We start from the raw sequence: 21,548 nt of genomic DNA, 5'->3' as shown, positions 1-21,548 counted from the left end.
ACCCTTCAGTCCGACCAGTCTGTGCTGACTATAATCCAAAATTGAACTTGTCCCTGCTGCATTTGGCCTATATAATTCAAACAGCAAAGGCAGTAACTGCACAGGTGGATGTTAGAGTAATGTGGGATGTGTAGCGCAGTTGGGGTGGGGTGCATGCGGAGCGATATCATTTGAGAGAAAGGTCAATAAAATGCAGGTTGGCCATTTCCAATCAACTGATAACTGAACGGGCCCCCAATTGACTTCAGCAGAAAGACCTGAGATGGTGGTCTTTCCCTGCTGGGCCTTGGCAGCAGCTGCCTCAAGAATGGTGTTTATTCAAAAACATACTTTATTCCTGAAAATATCTTCATATTTACACATCGTCACAAATGCAGCTTGCTTCTGCGCAGGAGCATAACAAAGAAATAAACAAACATTGGAATTTGAGTCTATTCAAACCAAAGGCATGTCTTACCTGTATGTGTGCACAGATAACTGAATGGACTCCCATCGTACTTCACAGGAAGACCCCAGATGGCGGTCTTGCCCCACTGCCCCTTGGCAGGAGCTGTCCTGACCTTTAGTGCATCCCTCAGCATGTCGTCTTGGACTTCGGAATGAGCCAGTCTGTAACACTCGGTCACGGGCGACTCCTTGCTTTGGAAGACTGACAAGATTCAAGCAGACCAGAGAAAGCCTTCGACTGAGTTAGTGGTCCTCCAGGCGCAGTTGGTGTTGGTCTCGGTGTGTGTCCCGGGGGATCAAACTGTACAGCGCAGAGCCCCGCGTCTCAGGAGGAACCTTGACACAAACCACTGCATCCTCCTCCAGAATATTCAGAAAATGGAGCTTCCGGCAAGGAAATGGATATTAAAACGCAAACAACAGCTCAGCATGTCCTGCGGAAACCTCTTTTGGAAGAGAGTACGTTGGTTAGCCCAGTTCCAACTCCCAACAGCGTGGCTTCAGTTCTGCACCAGCTGAGGTTACCATGACAACACCTCCTTCTTCCATCTGCCCTTCTCCTGAGGTTAAATCGCCACCAATCGTCTCTCTCCAATGGTCCAGGTGACTTGACCTCCTTCTCAGGGAAGGGAGAGATAACTCAGGAGAGTCAAGAAGCTTCTTCCTCGATTATTGACGAAGAGCGTCAAACCATGAGAGCTCTGGAATATGTCAGTTCAAAGGGAGAGGTAATTCCGTGTCCTTCTACTTGAAGAGTAATCCAGTAACGGTGTGGAGAGGTAATGGAGTACATCAGTTGCTGCTAACGCTGATCAGACAGTTTGTCTTTGGGAGAGATGAATGCAGAATGAAATATTAGTTGGGTGGGATGGGGCGAGTGGTGGGGTATACATGGAGGTTATAATGCAGTCCAACTATACACAGCTGGTTAAGCTGAACTCGTCAGCCGTGAGGCCCAGAGGAGAGCAGAATGGGCTGGAGGCCCAGAACCATGCTTGCTATAAGCCCGCAGGGGAGTGGGTTACAGGCCAAGGGGGGAGGAGGCTGTAGGCCCAAAGCGGAGCGGGCTAGAGGCCAAGAGTAGAGCGGGTTGTCAGCCTGCAGGGGAGTGGGTTAGAGGCCCAGAGGGGAGCAGGTTTTAGGCCCAGAGGGGAGCGGGCTGTAGGCCCAGAGGGGAGTGGGCTAGGGGGTCAAGAGGGGAGCAGGCTGTAGGCCCAGATGAGAGTGGGCTGTAGGCCCAGACGGGAGCGGGCTGGTGCCCCAAAGGGGAGCGGGCTGGTGGCCCAGAGGGAAGTGGGTTGGAGGCTGGGAGGGGAGTAGGCTGGGGGCTTGGAGGGGAGTGGCCTGGGGGCTGTGAGGGGAGCGAGCTGGGGGCTGGGAGGGGAGCGGGCTGGGGGCTAGGAGGGGAGCGGGCTGGGGGCTGGGAGGGGAGCGGGCTGGAGGCTGGGAGGGGAGCGAGCTGGAGGCCTAGAGTGGAGTGGGCTGGGGGCCAGGAGGGGAGTGGGCTGGAGGCCACGATGGGAGTGGGCTGGAGGCCATGATGGGAGTGGGCTGGAGGCCAGGAGGGGAGTGGGCTGGGGATTGGGAGGGGAGCGGGCTGGGGATTGGGAGGGGAGCAGGCTGGGGGCTGGGAGGGGAGCAGGCTGGGGGCTGACAGGGAAGCGGGCTGGGAGCTGGGAGGGGAGCGGCTGGGGGCAGGGAGGGGAGCGGGCTGGGGGCAGGGAGGGGAGCGGGCTGGGGGCAGGGAGGGGAGCGGGCTGGAGGCTGGGAGGGGAGCGGGCTGGGGGTTGGGAGGGGAGTGGGTTGGGGGCCTGGAGGGGAATAGGCTGGTGGCCCGGAGGGAAATGGGCTGGTGGCTGGGATGGGAGTGGACTGGAGGCTGGGAGGGGAACGGGCTGGGGACAGGGAGGGGAGCAGGCTGGTGGCTGGGAGGGGAGTGGGCTGGGGGCTGGGGATTGGGAGTGGAGTAGGCTGGGGGCCCAGAGGGGAATGGGCTGGGGGCTGGGATGGGAGTGGAATGGAGGCAGGGAGGGGAGTGTGCTGGGGGTTGGGAGGGGAGCGGGCTGGGGGTTGGGAGGGGAGCGGGCTGGGGGTTGGGAGGGGAGCGGGCTGGGGGTTGGGAGGTGAGTGGGCTGGGGGTTGGGAGGGGAGTGGGCTGGAGGCTGGGAGGGGAACGGGCTGGGGGCCGGGAGGGGAGTGAGCTGGGGGCCGGGAGGGGAGTGGGCTGGAGGCTGGGGATTGGGAGTGGAGTAGGCTGGGGGCCCAGAGGGGAATGGGCTGGGAGCTGGGAAGGGAGTGGACTGGAGGCAGGGAGGGGACTGTGCTGGGGGTTGGGAGGGGAGTGGGCTGGAGGCTGAAAGGGGAGCGGGCTGGGGGTTGGGAGGGGAGTGGACAGGAGGCTGGGAGGGGAGCGGGCTGGGGGTTGGGAGGGGAGTGTGCTGGTGGCTGGGAGGGGAGTGGGCTGGAGGCTGGGAGGGGAGCGGGCTGGGGGTTGGGAGGGGAGTGGACAGGAGCCTGGGAGGGGAGTGGGCTGGGGGTTGGGGGTTAGGGATTGGGAGGAATGGGCTGGATTCTCAGAGGGGAGGGCTCTGTTAGCCTGGAGTGAAGCTGGAGCAGCTGTTGGACTGGGGACCGGAGTGAACAGTCAGTGGTGTGTCAGCCCAGTTGGATCACATGTTGAAACCTCTTGCCCTGATCTACTGCAATGTTTCTCTGTAATCTGTCTATTGGACTGTAATGGTTATTCCTTTAACTTTATTTCTTATTTTCTAACTTAAACTATGAATCAATGCAAGTTAATTTACTTCCTTTTTTAAATTTCAATATTTTGTATTTTGATCAGATGTTCCCTTAACATTCTAAATTCTAAAGGAAACAGGTTTAACGTCTGTAAGCTCTTCTCATAGCATAACCCCTGAAATCCTAGTCCTCATTCTTGTAAACCCCCATCATGTACTCCCTCCTAAACTGTGGTGCTCACAGTGCTCCAAGTGAAGTCTAACGCGGGCTGTGTGTAACCTCACCATAACTTCAGGGTTGTTGTACTGCAGTCCTCTGTCCCTCTCCGTGGTATGTTAAAGTGCAATGCACCTGAACCCTCAGTTCTCTCGGGACGGCCACTGGGTTAAACGCCATACCATCTAGAAAGTACCTTGATCTATCCCTTTTTGGTCCAAACTGGATGGCTGCACAGTTGCTTGCACTGAGCTCCATCTGCTGCAGTTTTTCCCATTTGCTCAGTGTAACAATATCCCGATGTAATTTTATGCTATCATCTACAATGTCGCCTAACTTTGTGCCATATGCATGCATGAGTGAGAGATTTTGACAGTATCCAGCAGAGGGAGCTTCTGGAAGGTGAGGGCGTGTGCCTCTGTGTCTATGAGGGTATGTGTGTGTGTGTGTGTGTGTGTGTGTGTGTGTGTGTCTGTGTCTGTGTCTGTGAGGGTGTGTGTGTGTCTGTGTGTGTGGGTCTGTGAGGGTCTGTGTGTGTGTGTCTGTGTGCGTGTGTATGTATGCGTCTGTGTGTGTGTGTCTGAGGGTGTGTGTGTGTCTGTGTATCTATGAGGGCATGTGTATGTATGTGTGTACGTGTCTGTGAGGGTGTATGTGTGTGTGAGTCTGTGTCTGGTTGTGTGTGTGTGCCTGTGAGTGTATGTGTGTGTCTATGAGTGTGTGTGTGTCTATGAGTGTGTGTGTATGATTACATGCATGTGGATGTTTGTGAGTGTGTCTGTGTGAGTATGTGAGCTTGTGTCTGTGAATGTGTGTGTCTGTGAGTGTGAGTACGTGTCTGTGTACGTGTGTGTGTTTGTGTTTATGTGTATGTCTGTGTGTATATGTGCATGTGAGTGCATGCATGAGAGCGTGCATGTTTCTGTGAGTGTGTGTGTGCATATGAGTGTGTGTGCATATGTGCATGTGTGTGTGCATATGTGTGTGTGTGTTTGTGTGTCTGAGTGTGTGAGTGCATGCATGTGAGTGTGTGGGTCTGAGTGTGTGAGTGCGTGCATATGTGGGTGTGTGTATGCGTGTAGGTGTGTGCATGCGAGCGTGTGCATGTGTTTGTGTGTGTGTATGTCCGTGTGTGTGTATCTGTGAGTCTGTGAGTGTGTGCATGTGTGTGTCTGTGTGTCTGTGAGTGCGTGCAGGTGTCTGTGTGCGTGCCAGTGTGTGTCTGTGTGTGTGCGTGTGTGTCTGTGAGTGTGTGCATATGTGTGTGTCTGTGAGTTTGTGAGTGTGTGCATGTGTCTGTGTGTGTGTGTGTGTGTGTGTGTGTGCGTGTGTGTGGTGTGTGTGTGTGTGCATGTGAGTGCAGCCACTTCGAGGACAGTGTGTATTGACGCAGACTGGCCAGGTATACATGAAGGTAGTGCCCATCGCCACCAGCCAAGCGATGTCTGGCGCACGATGCAGACACTGTGGGTTCAACTCCAACACTATCTGCGGTTCCCGTGAAGGACTCTCGTCAACCTGACTTGAGGCATGAAAACCCTCAGACTAAACCCACCAGCGGTCATCGCTATCGAATGGCTCCATGGTGAGAGAGAGAGAGACTATGTCTAAGTGATTAGGACTGCACTCAAGAGGGGCAAGAATGAATTCTGACCATCGGGTTGGCCGCTCCTGTTCAATCCTACCCACACGCCCCCACCCCACCGAGACCCTGGAAACAATGAATGCTGGGAACAGGACTGAATCCGCCGAAGGAGGGATTAATCCCGTTCTCCGTCAGCACAGTCACGGTTCTCCGAATAGATGCAGATTCCCTGCGCTGGCCGCATTTCCAGTCCGGTGACCTCACTCCGCGACCAACCCAAGGTAGGTGACCGCCCTTTGATATCCTTCCCTTCTGTTCGGGAAAAGATCCTGAGCTGATCGAGGAACTGCCAAACAAAACTCTTAAAAGAGAAAGCAGCTCTCAGTGGAACAACAGATTGACCCTTCCCCTCCCCCCAGCTGCATGGAGGTACCACCTAAAGTATGCACTGTGCAGAGAAGCCTGAGTTAAAATATTCTAGCAAATGGAAAACAGAGAGAAAAAAAACGAGGCCAGCAGCCAAGAAATGTTTCTGTGTTGCGAATAGTTATTTATATATCCTGCCTCTGGCTGGTTTAATATTTTTAACCAGTATTCACAGGCTGTTCAGTCAGAGACTGGCCAGTGATGCAGGGGTGTGGTGGTCATATTTAGTCCCCACATGCCTTCTCAAACCGCCAACATAAACAAATAAAATCTTGTGAAAGGAAGTGACAAAATCACAGCAGCCATGAAGTTTCCTGCCTTTTTTGGGAGTTGCTCGGGCTGTCGGCAGTCTGTTGCATCCGAGATAAGAAACCAGCTCTCCTGGATCGGGACCAACACTCCTCGTTCAGTACCGAATGTTCCCAGTTGCTGTTGCCATCAGTGAGTCAAAGCAACGAGGGAGCGCCAGGAGTGTAGACCTGAGACTAACAGCTCTATCAAGATGAAAGTGTGTGGGGTGCCCTTGTTTGTCTGCACTATCATTTTTTCTTCAGGTGAGACTTAACTTTCCAAGAGAGTTTCAGCTCCTTAAGACGTGCTTTTGATTTTCAGTTCCCTTTCCCCACAGGCTCCTTCATTCAAAGAGTTCGCACAAACACTTTTTGATCCGTGTGAGTAATTGCTATCAAACTTCAACCTTTTCCCGTCTGCATGTTACAAGCCCAGATCCCTTGCGATTGTCAAGAAGTATTTGTGTGCATGCCCGTGATGCCGATGCTAGGGACCAAGTGCCAGAAAATGAAATTGGAATAGTCAGGTCACATATCGACAGCATGCTGGAAGAAAATGGTTTGGCACGCTTGCCTTTATTGCTCGGTCCTTTGAGCACAGGAGTTGGGACGTTATGTTGAGGTTGTACAGGACATTGGTGAGGCCTCTTCTGGAGTACTGTGTCCACGTTTGGTCATCCTGTTATAGGAACGATATTGTGAAACTGGAGGGAGTTCAGAAGAGATTTACTTGGATATTGCCAAGAATAGAAAGTTTGAGTTATAAAGGATGGCTGGACAGGCTGGGAACTTTTTCGCTGGAACATAGGAGGTTGAGAGGTGACCTGGTAGAAGTTTATAAAATAAAGAAGGGTACAGTTAGGTTTGATGATAGTTGTCTTTTCTCTAAGATGAGGGATTTCAAGACTAGGGGGCACATTTTAAAGGTGAGAGGAAAGAGATTTTGAAAAGGCCTGAGGGTGAAATGTTTCACACAGAGAGTGGTTCATGTGTGAAAACAATTTCCTGAGGAAGTAATGGGTGCAGGTATAATTACAACATTTAAATGACATTTGGATAAGTACATGATCAGAAATTGGAGGGATATGGTAAAAACAATGACTGCAGATGCTGGAAACCAGAGTCTAGATTAGAGTGGTGCTGGAAAAGCACAGCAGGTCAGGCAGCACCCGAGGAGCAGGAAAATCGACGCTTCGGGCAAAGGCCCTTCATCTATTCCTAATGAAGGGCTTTTGCCCGAAACATCAATTTTCCTTCTCCTCGGATGCTGCCTGACCTGCTGTGCTTTTCCAGCACCACTCTGATCTAGACTTTGGAGGGATACGGGCCAAGAGTAGGCAGGTTGGACTAGATCAGTTTGGGAACATGATTAACATAGACTGGTTGGACCAGAGGGTGTGTTTCTGTGCTGTAAGACTCTGTGAGGCGGTTGTTTATGTTTAGATGGGCTGAAGGGCAATTGTGCTGTGCTGTAGGCATGTGACTCAATAGTGAGCGTGTCACATATTCCGTCACATATCCAGGGTCAGACTGGACTTGAAACATCAACTCTGCACCTCTCTCAACAGATACTGCCAGCCCTGCTGAGTTTCTTTAGTGTTCCCTGTTTATTTCAGATCCAAGCTTTGCAAGAGTTCTTGAAGTTGTTATGAATGCACTTTCGAGACACTGTATCGAGAAAAGTTGAATTCTATTTGCAATGTTCTGCATTTTCAATTTAAAATGTTTTCCCCTCAGCCTGACATGTAATATATGTTATCAATATTAAGAATTGTACTGAGATGTCTAAGAATAGATGGTAGAGTCATTGAGTCATACGGCACGGAAACAGATCTTCGGTCCAACTAATCCATGACAATCATATTCCCAAACTAAACTAGTCCCGACTGCCTGTTCCTGGCTCATATCCCTCCAAACCGTTCCTCTTTGTGTATTTATCCAATTGTCTTTTAAACATACCCACATCACACTTTCTCTGGAACTTCATTCCACACATGAACCACCCTGACTGTAAAAGAATCTGCCCCTCAGGTCGTCTTAAATCTTTCTCCTCTCAAACTATACCCCCTAATCTTGAAATCCCCCATCCTAGGGATAAGATATTATCCTGCCATTCACCTTATCTACAGCCCTCATAAACCTCTGTAAGGTCACCTTTCAGCAGGGAGAAATGTGCCACCTTATTCAGCATTCCTTTATGACTCTGTCCTTCCATATGTTATCAATATTAAGTTAAAAATCACACAACACCAGGTTATAGTCCAACAGATTTAATTGGAAGCACTAGCTTTCGGAGCGACGCTTCTTCATCAGGTGATAGTGGAGGGCACAATTGTCAGACAGAATTTATAGCAAACACTTACATAAATTATACATTGAAAAATACCTTAATTGCTTGTTGAGGCTTTCATCTCTTAGAATACAGTGATAGTTTCACTTCTTTCATGTGTAAATCACAAAACCTTTTTTTAAAAAGTTGCACTCTCAGGTAACAATTGGTGTTAGCTAGACAATATGTTGAAGATAAGCTTTATTCGTGATGAAGGGCTTTTGCCCGAAACGTCGATTTTACTGCTCCTCGGATGCCGCCTGAACTGCTGTGCTCTTCCAGCACCACTAATCCAGAATATGTTGAAGATGTTAGCCCTCATGTTCTCTGTCTTTGCCATAATGTTTAGACTGATTGTAAACTAAAATGTGAGTTAACAGAGTCTTACATGAATTCATGTAGTTTTTGAGCAAAGTACAATGTAACTCTGCAAGTTCAAATTCATCCCACAAACGTATATGTATACGTGTGCGTGTGCGTGTGTGTGTGTGTGTGTGAGTGTATATGGGTGTGTGTGTGGGTGTGGGTGTGTGTGTGTGTCTGTCTGGGTTGGGGGGTTGTAAGTGTAGAGATAGTGTATATGTGTGTATGTGAGCGCAGAGTGTCTTAAGTCTGTGAGGGGGTGTGTGTGAGGATGCATGTGTGAGTTAGAGACTTAGACAACTCTACACTCACGCACACACATATACACTCTCTCTCACAGACACTCACAACTCCCCACCCCAGACACCCACACACACTCATACAGACACACAAACTCCCACACTCACGCATGCACCCCCTCACAGACTTAAGACACTCTACACTCTCTCTCTCACACTCTCAACCCCCCCCAATCCAGACAGACAGATAGACACACACAAAGACACACTTGCACGCGCACACACACACGCACACACACACACACACACACACACACGTGCACACGCACACCCACATGCACACAGAAACATATATGTTTGTGGGGTGAATTTGGACTTGCAGAGTTACATTGTACTTTGCTCAAAAACTGCATGAGTTCATGTCAAACTCTGTCATCTCACTTTTTATTTTACAAACAATCTAAACATTATGGCAAAGACAGTGAACACAGGGGGCTAACACCGTTAACATATTGTCTTGCTAACACCAATTGTAACAGTTAACCTGAGAGTGCAACATTTTAAAAAAGGTTTGGTGATTTACACATGAAAGAAGTGAAACTATCATGGTTTTCGGACAGAGGAAAGCCTCAACAAACAATCAAGCTATTTTCCAATGTATAATTTCAGTTACATCACACTGTAAACTTTTGCTATACATTCTGTGTCTTACAATTGTGCCCTCAACAACCACCTGATGAAGGAGCGTCGCTCCGAAAGCTAGTGCTTCCAATTAAATCTGTTGGACTATAACCTGGTGTTGTGTGATTTTTAACCTTGTGAACCCCAGTCCAACACCAGCATCTCCAAATCATCAATATTAAGAGTATTGTGGTTGTATTCAAATGTCTGAGTGTAGAATATAGAGTCATACAGCAAGGGAACAGGCCCTTTGGTCCAACCAGTCCATGTTGACCATAATCCCAAACTCAACTAGTCCCATCTGCCTGCATTTAGCCCATTTCCCTCTGAACATTTTTTATTTATTTATATACTTTTCTAAATGTCTTTTAAAAGTGACTGTCCCTGCATCCATCACTTCCTCTGGAAGGTCATTCCACACACGAAACACTCTCCGTCTAAAATAATTTCCCCCATGTCTTTCTGAAATCTTTCTCCTCTCACCTTAAAAATATGCCCCCTGGGTTTGAATTCCCCCACCTGAGGGAAAAGACAGCTGCCATTTATCTCATCTACACCCCTCATGGTCTTATAAGGTAAGGTCACCTCTCAACCTCCTATGCTCCAGTGGGAAAAGTCCTAGTCCATCAGCCTCTGCTTATAACTCAAACCCTCCATTTTCCTGGCAACATCCTGGTGAATCTTTTCTGAACCCTCTCCAGCTTAATAATAGCCTTCCTGCAACAGGGCGACCAACATGTTATCAGAAAATACGGTGAATTTTGTTGGGCTTTTGATAACGTTGAAGTAGAAATCTTTTTTTGCAATGTCCTTTTACCAATGTTCCGAATGATGTTTATATTTGGATCATAAACAGGTTGGTTTCTTCACAAGTCATGGCCCTCTCTCAACAGTTTGGTACCTTTCTCTCCTTCTAGTTGACTCAGAGATCATTATCGTCTCCGATGGGTGGCAAGAGGTGGACGCGGCTGTCGGATCCCAGATTTTGCTCAGTTTAGCAACATCTTCAGAGCTGAGGAGCGGTAGCTGGAGGTTTAACTGCTCTGACGTGGCTCTCTGGATCAGTAACATCACGGATATCAGCAATGACTATTCGGGCCGGGCGGAGTTATCTACAAATGGATCCCTCACGTTGAAATCTCTAACGATCAACGATAGTGGAGATTACGTTGTTACCATGAATCCACCCTTCTCAAACGTCTCAGTAATGTCAAGGATTGCGCTGAATGTGATTGGTAAGTCAGGATGATGCGTGCGATTATCCTGGGATGGTTGGATGTTTCGGTGCTAGCCTCCTGGCATTGGGTATGACATCTCTTTGTGGGAAGGTGGTGATGCAGTGGAAATCTGACTGGGCTAGTAATCCAGGAGAGGGCCGGGAGGAGCCACGTTCAAATCCCACCAAGGCAACTTGAATTTCCTTCATAACATCTGGAACATAGTCCTAGTCTCACTAACAGCGATGGTGAAACCATTGTCCATTGTGGGAAAACCCCTTAGGGTGGCTCAATGGTTAGCCCTGCTGCTTCACAGTGCCAGGGACCCAAGTTCAAAGGTGTGCAGGTTGGCTGTGCTAAATTGCCCTGTTATGTATGCTAGATGGGTTATCATAGAATCCCTACAGTGTGGAAGCAGGCCATTTGGCCCATCAAGTCGACTGTGACCCTCTGAAGAACATCCCACCCAGAGCCCCGACTATCCTGTAACCCTGTGTTTCCCATCGCTAACCCACCTAGCCTGGACATTTTTTAGCATGGCCAATCCTCCCCAACCTGGACATCCCTGGGCACTATGGGACAATTTAAGCACGGCCAATCCTCCCCAACCTGCACATCCCTGAACACAATGGGACAATTTAGCATGGCCAATCCACCCTAACCTATACATCCCTGGACACTATGGAACAATTTAGCATGGCCAATCCACCCTAACCTATACATCCCTGGACACTATGGGACAATTTAGCATGGCCAATCCACCTCAACCTACACATCCTTGGGCACTATGGGACAATTTAGCACGGCCAATCCACCCTAACCTGCACATCCCTGAACACAATGGGACAATTTAGCATGGCCAATCCACCCTAACCTATACATCCCTGAACACTATGGGACAATTTAGCATGGCCAATCCACCCTAACCTACACATCCCTAAACACTATGGGACAATTTAGCATGGCCAATCCACCCTAAACTGCACATCCCTGAACACTATGCGACAATTTAGCTCGACCAATCCACCCTAATCTACACATGCACGGACTGCTGGGGGAAACCGGAGTACCCGCAGGAAACAGACACGAGGAGAATGTGCAAACTCCACACACAGTTGCCCAAGGGTGGAATCAAACCTGGGTCCCTGGAGCTGTAAGCCATTGTGCTACCCATGGATTAGCGATGGTAAATGTAGGGATAAGGTGGCATGCTCTTCAGAGGGTCGGAGCAGATACAATGGGTGGAATCTGTACTGTAGGCATTTTACGGTTCACTGATAGGGAAATAAATCTGCCACTCTTTCCTGAACTAGCCCACATGTGATTCCAAAACTGCAGCAATGTTGTTGCTTCTCATGTGCCCTCTGAAATGGCCTGGCATGCCACACCATTCAAGTGGCAGTTAAGGACGGGCAACAAGTTCTGGCCTGACCAGTAATGCCCATGTGAGAGAATACAAACAGACCAGCCTGTACAATTTCGTGAGCATGGAGGTAACTGTTTCATAACCGAAAGGAAGGACTTTAGTTTTGGTCACAGAAAGGCTAAGAGAAATAAAATTAAAAACTGAACTTACAGGAGCGGGAGGTGTGGTATGGGCTGGCCTGTTAATCCAGAGACCCAGGTTACGTTCTAGAGAGCCAGGTTCGAATCCCGTCACACCAGAATTCGAATGAGAGATAATTCTGGCGTTAATGGTCTAATGGTGTGGTACAGCCGCTCAGTGGTTAGCGCACTGCTGCCTCACAGCGCCAGGGACCCGGGTTCGATCCCAGCCTTGAGCGACTGGTCTGGGTGGAGTTTTCACATTCTCCCCGTGTCTGTGTGGGTTTCCTCTGTGTACTCTGCTCTCCACCCACAGTCCAAAGAGGTGTAGTTAGGATGGATTGGCCATGCTAAACTGCCCCTAGAGTTCAGGGAGATGTAAATTAGATGTATTTGTCAGGGGTGAATGCAGAGTAATAAGGGAATGGGTCTGGGTGGGATACTCTTCGGAGTGTCAGTGTGGACTTGTTGGGCTGAAGGGCCTGTTTCCACACTGTAGGGATTCTATGATAACCGTGATTTACTTGTCAGGAAAAACCTATCTGGTTTACTCATACCCTTTAGGGAAGGAGACTATTGTCCTTACTTGATCTGGGCCTATACGTGACTCCAGACCCACAGCAATGTGGTTATCCCTTAACTGCCCTCTGGGCAATTAGGGATGGGGCAATAAACTCTGGCCTAATCAGCGACACCCCCAACTTATGAATGAATTTTTAAAAACATTATGTTGGTACCCTGACTTAAAAGAAGAATCAGAATGAAATTATTGGATTTTTGAGTAGTCTTGCTCAGAAACAAAGACCATGTTGTAGTTGGGTAGCGTCAAAGGTGAAGGAGACAGGCCGAAGGCCACAGATCAGTTGTGATCTTATTGAGTGGCAGGATAGGCTTGAGGGGCTGAGTGGTCTCCATCTGGTGGGCAGCAAGAACAGGGGGTTGGAGGGGGTGGGATTTCTGGGCAGGCAGGACTGTAGCAATGGCAACAGATTAATGCTCATTAAAACACTCCTTGTCCAGGTTGGTGGCACCCTCTTTCTGACAGACAACATCGCATAGAGTCATAGACATGTATAGCTTCGGTTCAACTTGTCCATGCCGACCAGATATCTATATCAATCTCGTGCCATTTGCCAGCACTTGGCCCCTCTCCCGCCAAACCCTTCCTATTTAAATACCCATCCAGATGCCTTTTAAATGTTGTCATTGTACCAGTCTCCACCACTTCCTCTGGCAGCTCATTCCACACATGTACCACCCTCTGTGTGAAAAAGTTGCCCCTTACATCCCTTTTATATCTTTCCCCTCTCACCCTAAACCTATGCTCTCTAGTTCTGGACTCCCCCACCTCAGGAAAAGAACTTGTCTATTTATCCTATCCATGCATCTCATAATTTTATAAACCTCTATAAGGTCACCCCTTAGCCTCTGATGCTCCAGGGAAAACAGTCCCAGCCTATTCAGCCTCTCCTTACAGCTCCAACCCTGGCAACATCCTTGTAAATCTTTTGTGTTGGGCTGTCTGTGCCCGCGTGCATGTGTGTGAGTATGCATGGGTGTGTGTGTGTGTGTGTGAGAAAGAGTTTGGGTATATGTGTATGTTTGGGTGTGGGTGAGTTTGGGTGAGTGTATGAGTTTGGGTGTGTGTGTGTTTGGCTGTGTGTGTGTATTTGGGTGTGGGTGTGAGTTTGTGTGTGTGTTTGGGAGTGTGCGTGTTTGGCGGTGTGGATGTGAGTTTGGGTGTGGGTGTGTGTTTGGCTGTGTGTGTATCTGGGTGTGGGTGTGAGTTTGGGTGTGTGTGTTTGGCTGTGTGTGAATTTGGGTGTGAGGTATGAGTTTGGGTGTGTTTGGGTGTATGTGTGTGTTTGGGTGTGGGTGTGAGTTTGGGTCTGTGTGAGTGTATGTGTGCGTGTGGGTGTGTGTGAGAGTGTGCGTGTGTGAGAGATGGTTTGGGGGGTGTGTGTTTGAGTGTGTGCGTGTGTTTGGGTGTGTGTGTGTATGTGTGTGAGCGCGTGTATGTGTGAGTGTGTTTGGGTATGTGTGTGTGTGTGTGTGTGTGTGTGTGTCAGATTTGTGTGGGTGAGGGTGAGTTTTGGGTGTGTGTGAGCTTTGGGTGTGTATGTTGAAAGCCGTGGGAAGCTGTCCTCCCTGGAGCAGAGAAGGGCAGGGAGTTAAATTCAACAGCACGAGGAATTCGACAGAGCTAATCAGTGAGACACTTTTTCCACTGGCAGCATCAACGATAACGAGACAGTGTGGATTAAAACTTTCCAAAAGAACTGGGGGCGGGGGGAGGGTAGAGAGAAAGAGAGAGAGAGGAGGACAAGCTTTTCTGGACAGAGAGTCCTTTTATATTCCAGAGTGCGGTGCCTCAGACTTCAGTTCAGTCATGAATTGGATGCATACAGGAAAAATATAAATGTTAGGCGACTGTAGGAAAAAGCAGAGCTGTGTGAGTCATTGTGGAGATGAATGTAATGGTTACCTTTATGGTACGAATATTCTGGTCTGTGAAATGTGACAACTACACAGTAAGAGAGGGGTTTAAGGATAGAGACCTCTCCCCCTTGATGTCATATAACATTTTAAAATCCTCTGATGGTTCTCTGGAGGAAAAACATAACGGCTGAAGGAGAGAATATGACATGAACATGGAAAGGACAGGATGAGTATCAGAATAAAGAGCTTGCAACTTTAACAGAAACAGAAATTGCTGGAGAAACTCAGACCTGCTGAGTCCCTCCAGCAATTTCTGTTTTCCTTTCGGCTTTCCAGCAGTCCTTTCGGGGGGGGTTTTGTTTCAATCTCAAGCTTGCAAATTGGGTTGGCCCACTGCCATCCTCTGTGTGCAGCCAGCCTCTTGGCTCTGAGTGTGAGGGAGAACCAAGACTGGGGGAAACGGCGCAGTGTCAGAGTCGCGGGAGGTTTTAACATCCCCCGGGTCAAACGGGGCAGACCCTAAATACTGCGAGCAGGGTAAACGGTAACTCACTGACACAATATACAAGCTTCATGGCTGGAAGCAGCATCAGAGCCGAACAATGCAATGCGGTTTGGTTAGGAATCTGTAATGTGGGTGATTCACCTGTAAACTATTTGTATAGAGGAACACACAACAGATAGGAAAGCAGTCATTTCTCTCTCACAGCTGTGTTCACGCATTCCTTCAGATACTCTCCCTGCCCCCAAGAGCTAACTAGCTCTTTCAGAGTGACTGGAAACCAGTGGGAAGGAAACTTTCAAAACATTCCTCTAAACGAATGAGCAAGGAGCAATTTTGGAACAGATCACTGTCCCAGCCTCTGGCATGGCACTATCTCCTGTCAGGGAGATAACGGTCACACTTAGCTTGAAGGCTTTCAAAGAATCCTGTTGGGTTCTCCATGACCTCCCACTAATGTCCCCTGTTTACTTCGAAAATAGGTGTCTCCCAACATCCTCATCAGAATCCTCCGTACCCAGGAGGGACCCATTCCTGACAGTTCCCACAAACGATAAATTTTACGCATGAGGAGCTTGTTAAAAATAGGTTCTAATGGTCAAAAGTATCGCGGATGTTGATTTTTGTCATTGCTTATGTTTTTGGCACGGATAGGTGAATTCACAATCTGTTTTCACAGATACAGAAGGTTTATATTATATCTTCCTTTGCTTAACTTGAGAGGGTATTCACGGTGCTTTCTGATGCATTTAGTTGGAATGATTTTACTTGCATCTCAAATCAAGCCATGATATTGCCTTCGCAAACATTGTCAAATCAGTGAAAGTCTATCCTCTACCGAAGCATAGAATCCCTACAGTCTGGAAGCAGGCTATTCAGCCCATCGCATCCACACTGACCCAATAGGCTAGTGCTGTTTTCCCTGGAGCGCCAGAGGCTGAGGGGCGGCCTTACAGAGGTTTATAAAATCATGAAGGGCATGGATAGGGTGAACAGACAAGGACTTTTCCTGCGGTGGAGGAGTCCAGAATGAGAGGGCGTAGGTTTAGGGTGAGAGGGGAAAGATTTAAAAAGGACCTAAGGGGCAACTTTTCCATGCAGAGGCTGGTGCACATATGGAATGAGCTACCAGAGGAAGTGATGGAGGCTGGTGCAATTACACCATTTAAAAGGCATTTAGAAGGGTATATGATTAGGAAAGGTTTAGAGGGATATGGGCCAAGTGCTGGCAAATGGAATTAGATTAATTGAGGATATCTGATAGGCATGGATGCGTTGGATCAAACGGTCTGTTTCCGTGTTGTATATCTCTATAACTCTATGAAACAATTCAAATACACCAGTTTTATAGCCTTGAGTGGAGTGGGAATATAGGAGTTAACTTGTTCTATAAAATACACAGTGAACTGGTAGGAATTGAGGGATATGGGCCAAGTACTGGCAAATGGGACTAGATTAGTTTAGGATGGAAAGTTGGACCGAAAGTTGCTATCCATCTCTATGCCTCTGTGACTCTAATTTGATGAAAATATGAATATTTGGTTAGATTTATCTGCCATTATGGAACAAGGTAAGGATAGAACAGGGATAAAAGTTTTCGACTGGTAAACGCGAACTTCACTGAGGTGAGAGATAATTCAGCAAAACAAGTGGACTGCAAACAGCTACTGGGAAATAAAATCGGTGATAGACGGTGAGAAATGTTCTGGCTCAAGTTAGAAGGCACGAGAAGGAAATTTGGTGCTCCAAGACCATACTACGGGAAACCTTACATGGGAATACAAAAAGTAAGAATGCAGAGAATTGGCAGGGTAAAAGTAAAACAGAAGAAATGAGAACAAATAAGTGAAGGGAGAAGGGAGCTGGAAAGAGACGATGTAATGAAGGCCTCAAATGTAATCATAGAGTCACTTGGCCCTTCAATCCAAGCCAAACATAATTCCCAACTAAACCGGTCCCACCTGCCTGCTTCTGGCTTATATCCCTTTAAGTCGAGAGTGTGGTGATGAGAAAGCACAGTTGGTCAGGCAGCATCTGAGGAGCAGGAGAATTGATGTTTTGGGCAGGAGCCCTTTATCAGGAATGAGGCTGGGAGCCTCAGGGGTGGAGTGATAAATGGGAGGGGTGGGCGGGGCTGGGAGAAGGTAGCTGAGAGCGCAATAGGTGGATGGAGGTGGGGGTAAAGGTGAGAGGTCAGAGAGGAAGGTGGAGCGGATGGGTGGGAAGGAAGATTGACAGGTGGGTCAGGTCATGAGGATGGTGCTGAGCTGGAAGGTTGAAACTGGGGTAAGGTGAGGGGAGGGCAAAAGAGGGAACTGGTGAAGTCCACATTGATGCCCTGGGGTTGAAGGGTCCTGAGATGGAAGATGAGGTGTTCTTCCTCCAGGTGCCGGGTGGTGAGAGAGAGGCGGTGGAGGAGGCCCAGGACCTGCATGTCCTCGGCAGAGTAGGAGGAGGAGTTGAAATGTTTGGCCATGGAGCAGTGGGGTTGATTGGTGCGGGTGTCCCGGAGATGTTCCTTAAAGCGCTCTGCTAGGAGGCGCCCAGTCTCTCCAATTTAGAGGAGACCGCATCGGGAGCAATGGATACAATAAGATCTCCAGCATCTGCAGTCCTCACTTTCTCCTATATTCCTCCAACCCTAGTGCTTTTGCTGTTTAAGTACAATTACAGCATTTAAAAGGCATCTGGCGGGTTTATGTATAGGAAATGAGCCAAGTGCTAGCAAATGGGACTAGGTTAATTTAGGATATCTGGTCAGTATGGACTGAAGGGCTTGTTTCCGGGCTGTACATCTCTGTGACTCTGTCCACTTATCCAAATGTCTTTTCAATGTTGTAACTGGACCCGCATTCACCACTTCCTCAGGAAGTTCATTCCACATACGAACCACTCTCTGCATAGTAAAATTGCCCCTCGTGTCATTTTAAAATCTTTCCCCACTCACCTTAAAGATATGCCTCTGAGTCTTGAAATCCTCCCACCCTAGGGAAAAGACAAAAAAAATTAGTGTGTCAAATCCGACTGTTAATGAACACTTTTCATCGTTCTTCACAAACTTGGGAGAAAATGCAGACATTTAAGTTAAGGCAGAGACATATGAAATATTGGATGCTCTAAATTTATTGAGAGCAAACAAAATTAAGGCTTTAATTGAAAATACATAAATAGGCAAATAACTAAGTCAAGGGGGAATGTCTGCCAGGTTACTATGAGTGGCAAGGAGGCAAATTATAGACATTCAGACCATCATTTTCTAAAACTTGCTGTCTACAGGCAAGATGCAAGAGGGCTATTGACATTTTATCATTTTTGAGAAATGGGGCAAATTTAAAAAATTATTTTTGTGGGATGAGGCCATCGCTAGCTGGCCCAGCATTTATTGCCTGTCCCCAGTTGCCCTCGGGAAGGTGGTGATGATCTGCATTCCCTGTGCTGTAGGTCGACCCATGGTGCCCTAAGGAGGGAGTTCCAGGATTTTGACCCAACGATACTGAAGGAAAGTTTCCAAGTCAGGCTGACGGGTGGCTCAGAGGGGAGAACTCGCACGGGGTGCTGTTCCCATGTATCTGCTCCCCTCGTCCTCCTGGATGGAAGTGGTCGTGGGTTTGGAAGGTGCTGTCTGAGGATCTTTGGTGAATTTCTGCAGCGTGTCTTGTTGATGGTACACACTGGCTGCTACTGAGCGCCAGTGGGGGAGGGAGTGGATGTGGTGCTAATCAAGCAGGGACTGCTTTGTCTCTGGATGGTGTTAAGCTCTTGAGTGTTGTTGGAGCTGCACTCATGGATTCAATGAGTGAGCCTAGGTCTTCGGAACAGGAGTAGGCTATTCAGCCCTTTATCCTCATTCAATAAAATCAGAACTAGCCCCACTGTGGCCTCAGCTCCACTTTCTGTGCCTCTGCCAAAAGCCTTAGCAGAATTGTCAATCAAATATCTAACTCGGCCTTGACATATATTCGACAACACAGCCTCCATTGCTGTGTTGGGACATCACGTTGAGGTTTAACAGGACATTGTTGAGGCCTCTGTTGGAGTGCTGTGTCCAGTTCTGGTCACTCTGTTACAGGAAGGATATCACTAAACTGGAGAGGGGTCAGAAGAGATTTACCAGGATGTTGCTGGGAATTGAGGGCTTGGGTTAAAAGGAGAGGCTGGAAAGACTTGGACTTTTTTCACTGGAGGGTAGGGAAGTTAAGGGGTGACCTTAGAGAGGATTATAAAATCAAAAGGGATATAGATAAGGTGAATGGCAGGCTTCATTTCCCGAGGGTGGGGCATTTCAGGAATGGGGGGGCATAATTTTCAGGGGAGAGGAGAAAGATTTAATAAGGATATGAGGGACAATTCTTGTACACAGACAGTGGTTTGTGTGTGGAATGAAATTCCAGAGGAAGACGTGGGTGTTGGTCCAGCTGTGATCTTTAAAAGACATTTCATAGAATCCCTACAGAGTGGAAACAGGCCCTTCGGCCCAACAAGTCCACATCGACCCTCCGAATAGTAACCCATCCAGAACCATTCCCTCTACTCTACATTTTACCCCTGACTAATGCATCTAACCTGCACATTCCTGTGCACTATGGGACAATTTAGCATGGCCAATCCGCCCTAACCTGCACATCCCTGGACACTATGGAACAATTTAGCATGGCCAATCCACCCTAACCTACACATCCCTGGACACTATGGGACAATTTAGCATGGCCAATCCACCCTAACCTGCACATCCCTGGGCACTATGGGACAATTTAGCATGGCCAATCCACCCTAACCTGCACATCCCAGAACGCTATGGGGTAATTTGTCATGGCCTATCCACCCTAACCTTCACATCCCTGAACACTATGGGACAATTCAATATGACCAATCCGCTCTAACCTGTTTAAGCCACCCTCACATCTGGATAAGTACATAAATAAGAAATGTTTGGAAGGGTATGGGGTAGTTGTCGGTGGATGGGACTTGTTTAATCAGGGATTATGTTTGGCATGGGTTGGTTGGAGCAAATGGTCTGTTTCTGTGTTGTATGACTAACGCTCCTGAGAGAAAGGAAGTGGGTAACACCAACTCTGTTCAACTTACTGTCGCGAAATAAACCCTTTGATCCAGAATAATGACAGACTAATTAGCTAACCTGGGTGGGAGATTTATTGGGAAATCTCTTCAGAAGGATTGCTGACAGTGGATGATCATGACTTTATCTGTAGTTAGTATTGAAGCACAATCTGCTGTTTGAATAAGATTACCAGGACGTTGGAAAATGGAGTGGGTTAGTGTTGAAGAAAATCTCGAGAGGCAGATCTTGAGCATTCGCCAGTTTATTACACGATGCACCATAGGGAGACCACTGACCCACACATGTGGCTCGGTAAGACTTTGAAGTACCACAGAAAGTTACAGGATTATATAGAGAACAAGACCCGGGCTGACCATCAATCACAAATTGTCAGGATAGTCTGAGGAGGTACCGAATCGGGGGTCAGCTCTCGGGGTCAGCCCTAATTGATGCTACACATTCCACAAGTGGACAAGGGTTGGAGGCTATCACTTAAGAGGCTGTTTACAGAGAGCTGTAACAAATGTAGGACAGAAGTCCTTAATTCGAGGAACAACACACATTAGCAATCATGGCAGGAAGAGAGAAAGCTAATAGACAAGAGGAGGCGTCTTCGAGCAGTTAAGCGACACACACCAGCAATACATCGCATCATTGTGAGAGAGGAACTAAGCAATGTGCGGGAGACCGCGGAACAGCCTCTCACAGCTCACATGCCGAGTACTATCGTTCTACGGGGTGAGGGGCACTTAATCAAAATGGTTCCTTCACTGGGAGGGAAGCCATGACCAACAAAATGGCTTCCACAGTTAGCCCTGTTGGCTGGATGTCTGGTCAGTAATGCCCACAGCCTGGGTTCAATTCCCACACTGGCAAAGGTCCTGCCTTCTCGATCTTTGCCCCTTCCTTGAAGAATGGTGACCCTTGGTGCAGGTGGTCTCTTTATCCCTCTCACGAGGGAGCAGCCCTTTGAGGCGATGGTTGACTTTCCGTTGCCCTCGCGGAGGTCTCCGGTGAACGAAGAGTTGAAAAGCTCGGGAAACTAGTTCCTGTGTGAGTACAAATCAACAAGGATCTTATGGTGTAGTTGTAGTGTTCATACGTCTGAGCCAGGAGGTTCAGGTTCAAGTCTGAAGAGATGTACAATTACATCTCTGAGCGTGTTGTTTAGAATATATCTGTAAGCACAAACTACAAGACCGCTGTGTGATAGAGTAGACTTGTCTGGATGGGTGTAGCTCTATCAACATTCAAAAGGCTTTGCAGAATAAAGCAGCCCACTTGATTGCACATTTCATTCACTGACTCCAACATTCACTCCCCGGACCATTTTCCTTTGGAATCTCTCAGGCTAACCAACTCACCGTACAAGATGGGAAGGTGCAGGCTACGATGACGAGTTGATGCAGTGCGTCTCATGGATGGTGCACCACTGGATCACAGAATCCCTGCAGTGTGGAAACAAGCCATT

General features: G+C 48.2%; 1 protein-coding gene across 3 annotated transcripts in view; it reads left to right on the top strand.

The window, feature by feature from the left end:
- The first annotated feature begins 5,111 nt into the window (after positions 1–5,111).
- LOC140458900 (cell adhesion molecule CEACAM5-like) overlaps positions 5,112–21,548 on the top strand; it is a 58,851-nt gene continuing 42,414 nt past the window's right edge. For 2 of the 3 annotated variants that reach the window (XM_072553649.1, XM_072553648.1), the window contains exons 1-2: positions 5,112–5,268; positions 10,233–10,550. In XM_072553649.1, coding sequence (XP_072409750.1) covers positions 5,127–5,268; positions 10,233–10,550 — 460 coding nt within the window. In that variant the 5' untranslated portion in view covers positions 5,112–5,126. Of the gene's footprint in view, positions 5,269–5,603; positions 5,968–10,232; positions 10,551–21,548 lie in introns of those variants that run through there. The other variant, XM_072553650.1, reaches the window with a different exon arrangement.

Source organism: Chiloscyllium punctatum, chromosome 34 (genome assembly GCF_047496795.1).
Source record: "Chiloscyllium punctatum isolate Juve2018m chromosome 34, sChiPun1.3, whole genome shotgun sequence".
NCBI lineage: Eukaryota > Metazoa > Chordata > Chondrichthyes > Orectolobiformes > Hemiscylliidae > Chiloscyllium > Chiloscyllium punctatum.
The sequence above is the reverse complement of the archived record's forward strand: the minus strand, read 5'-3'. Positions and strand labels throughout refer to the sequence as shown.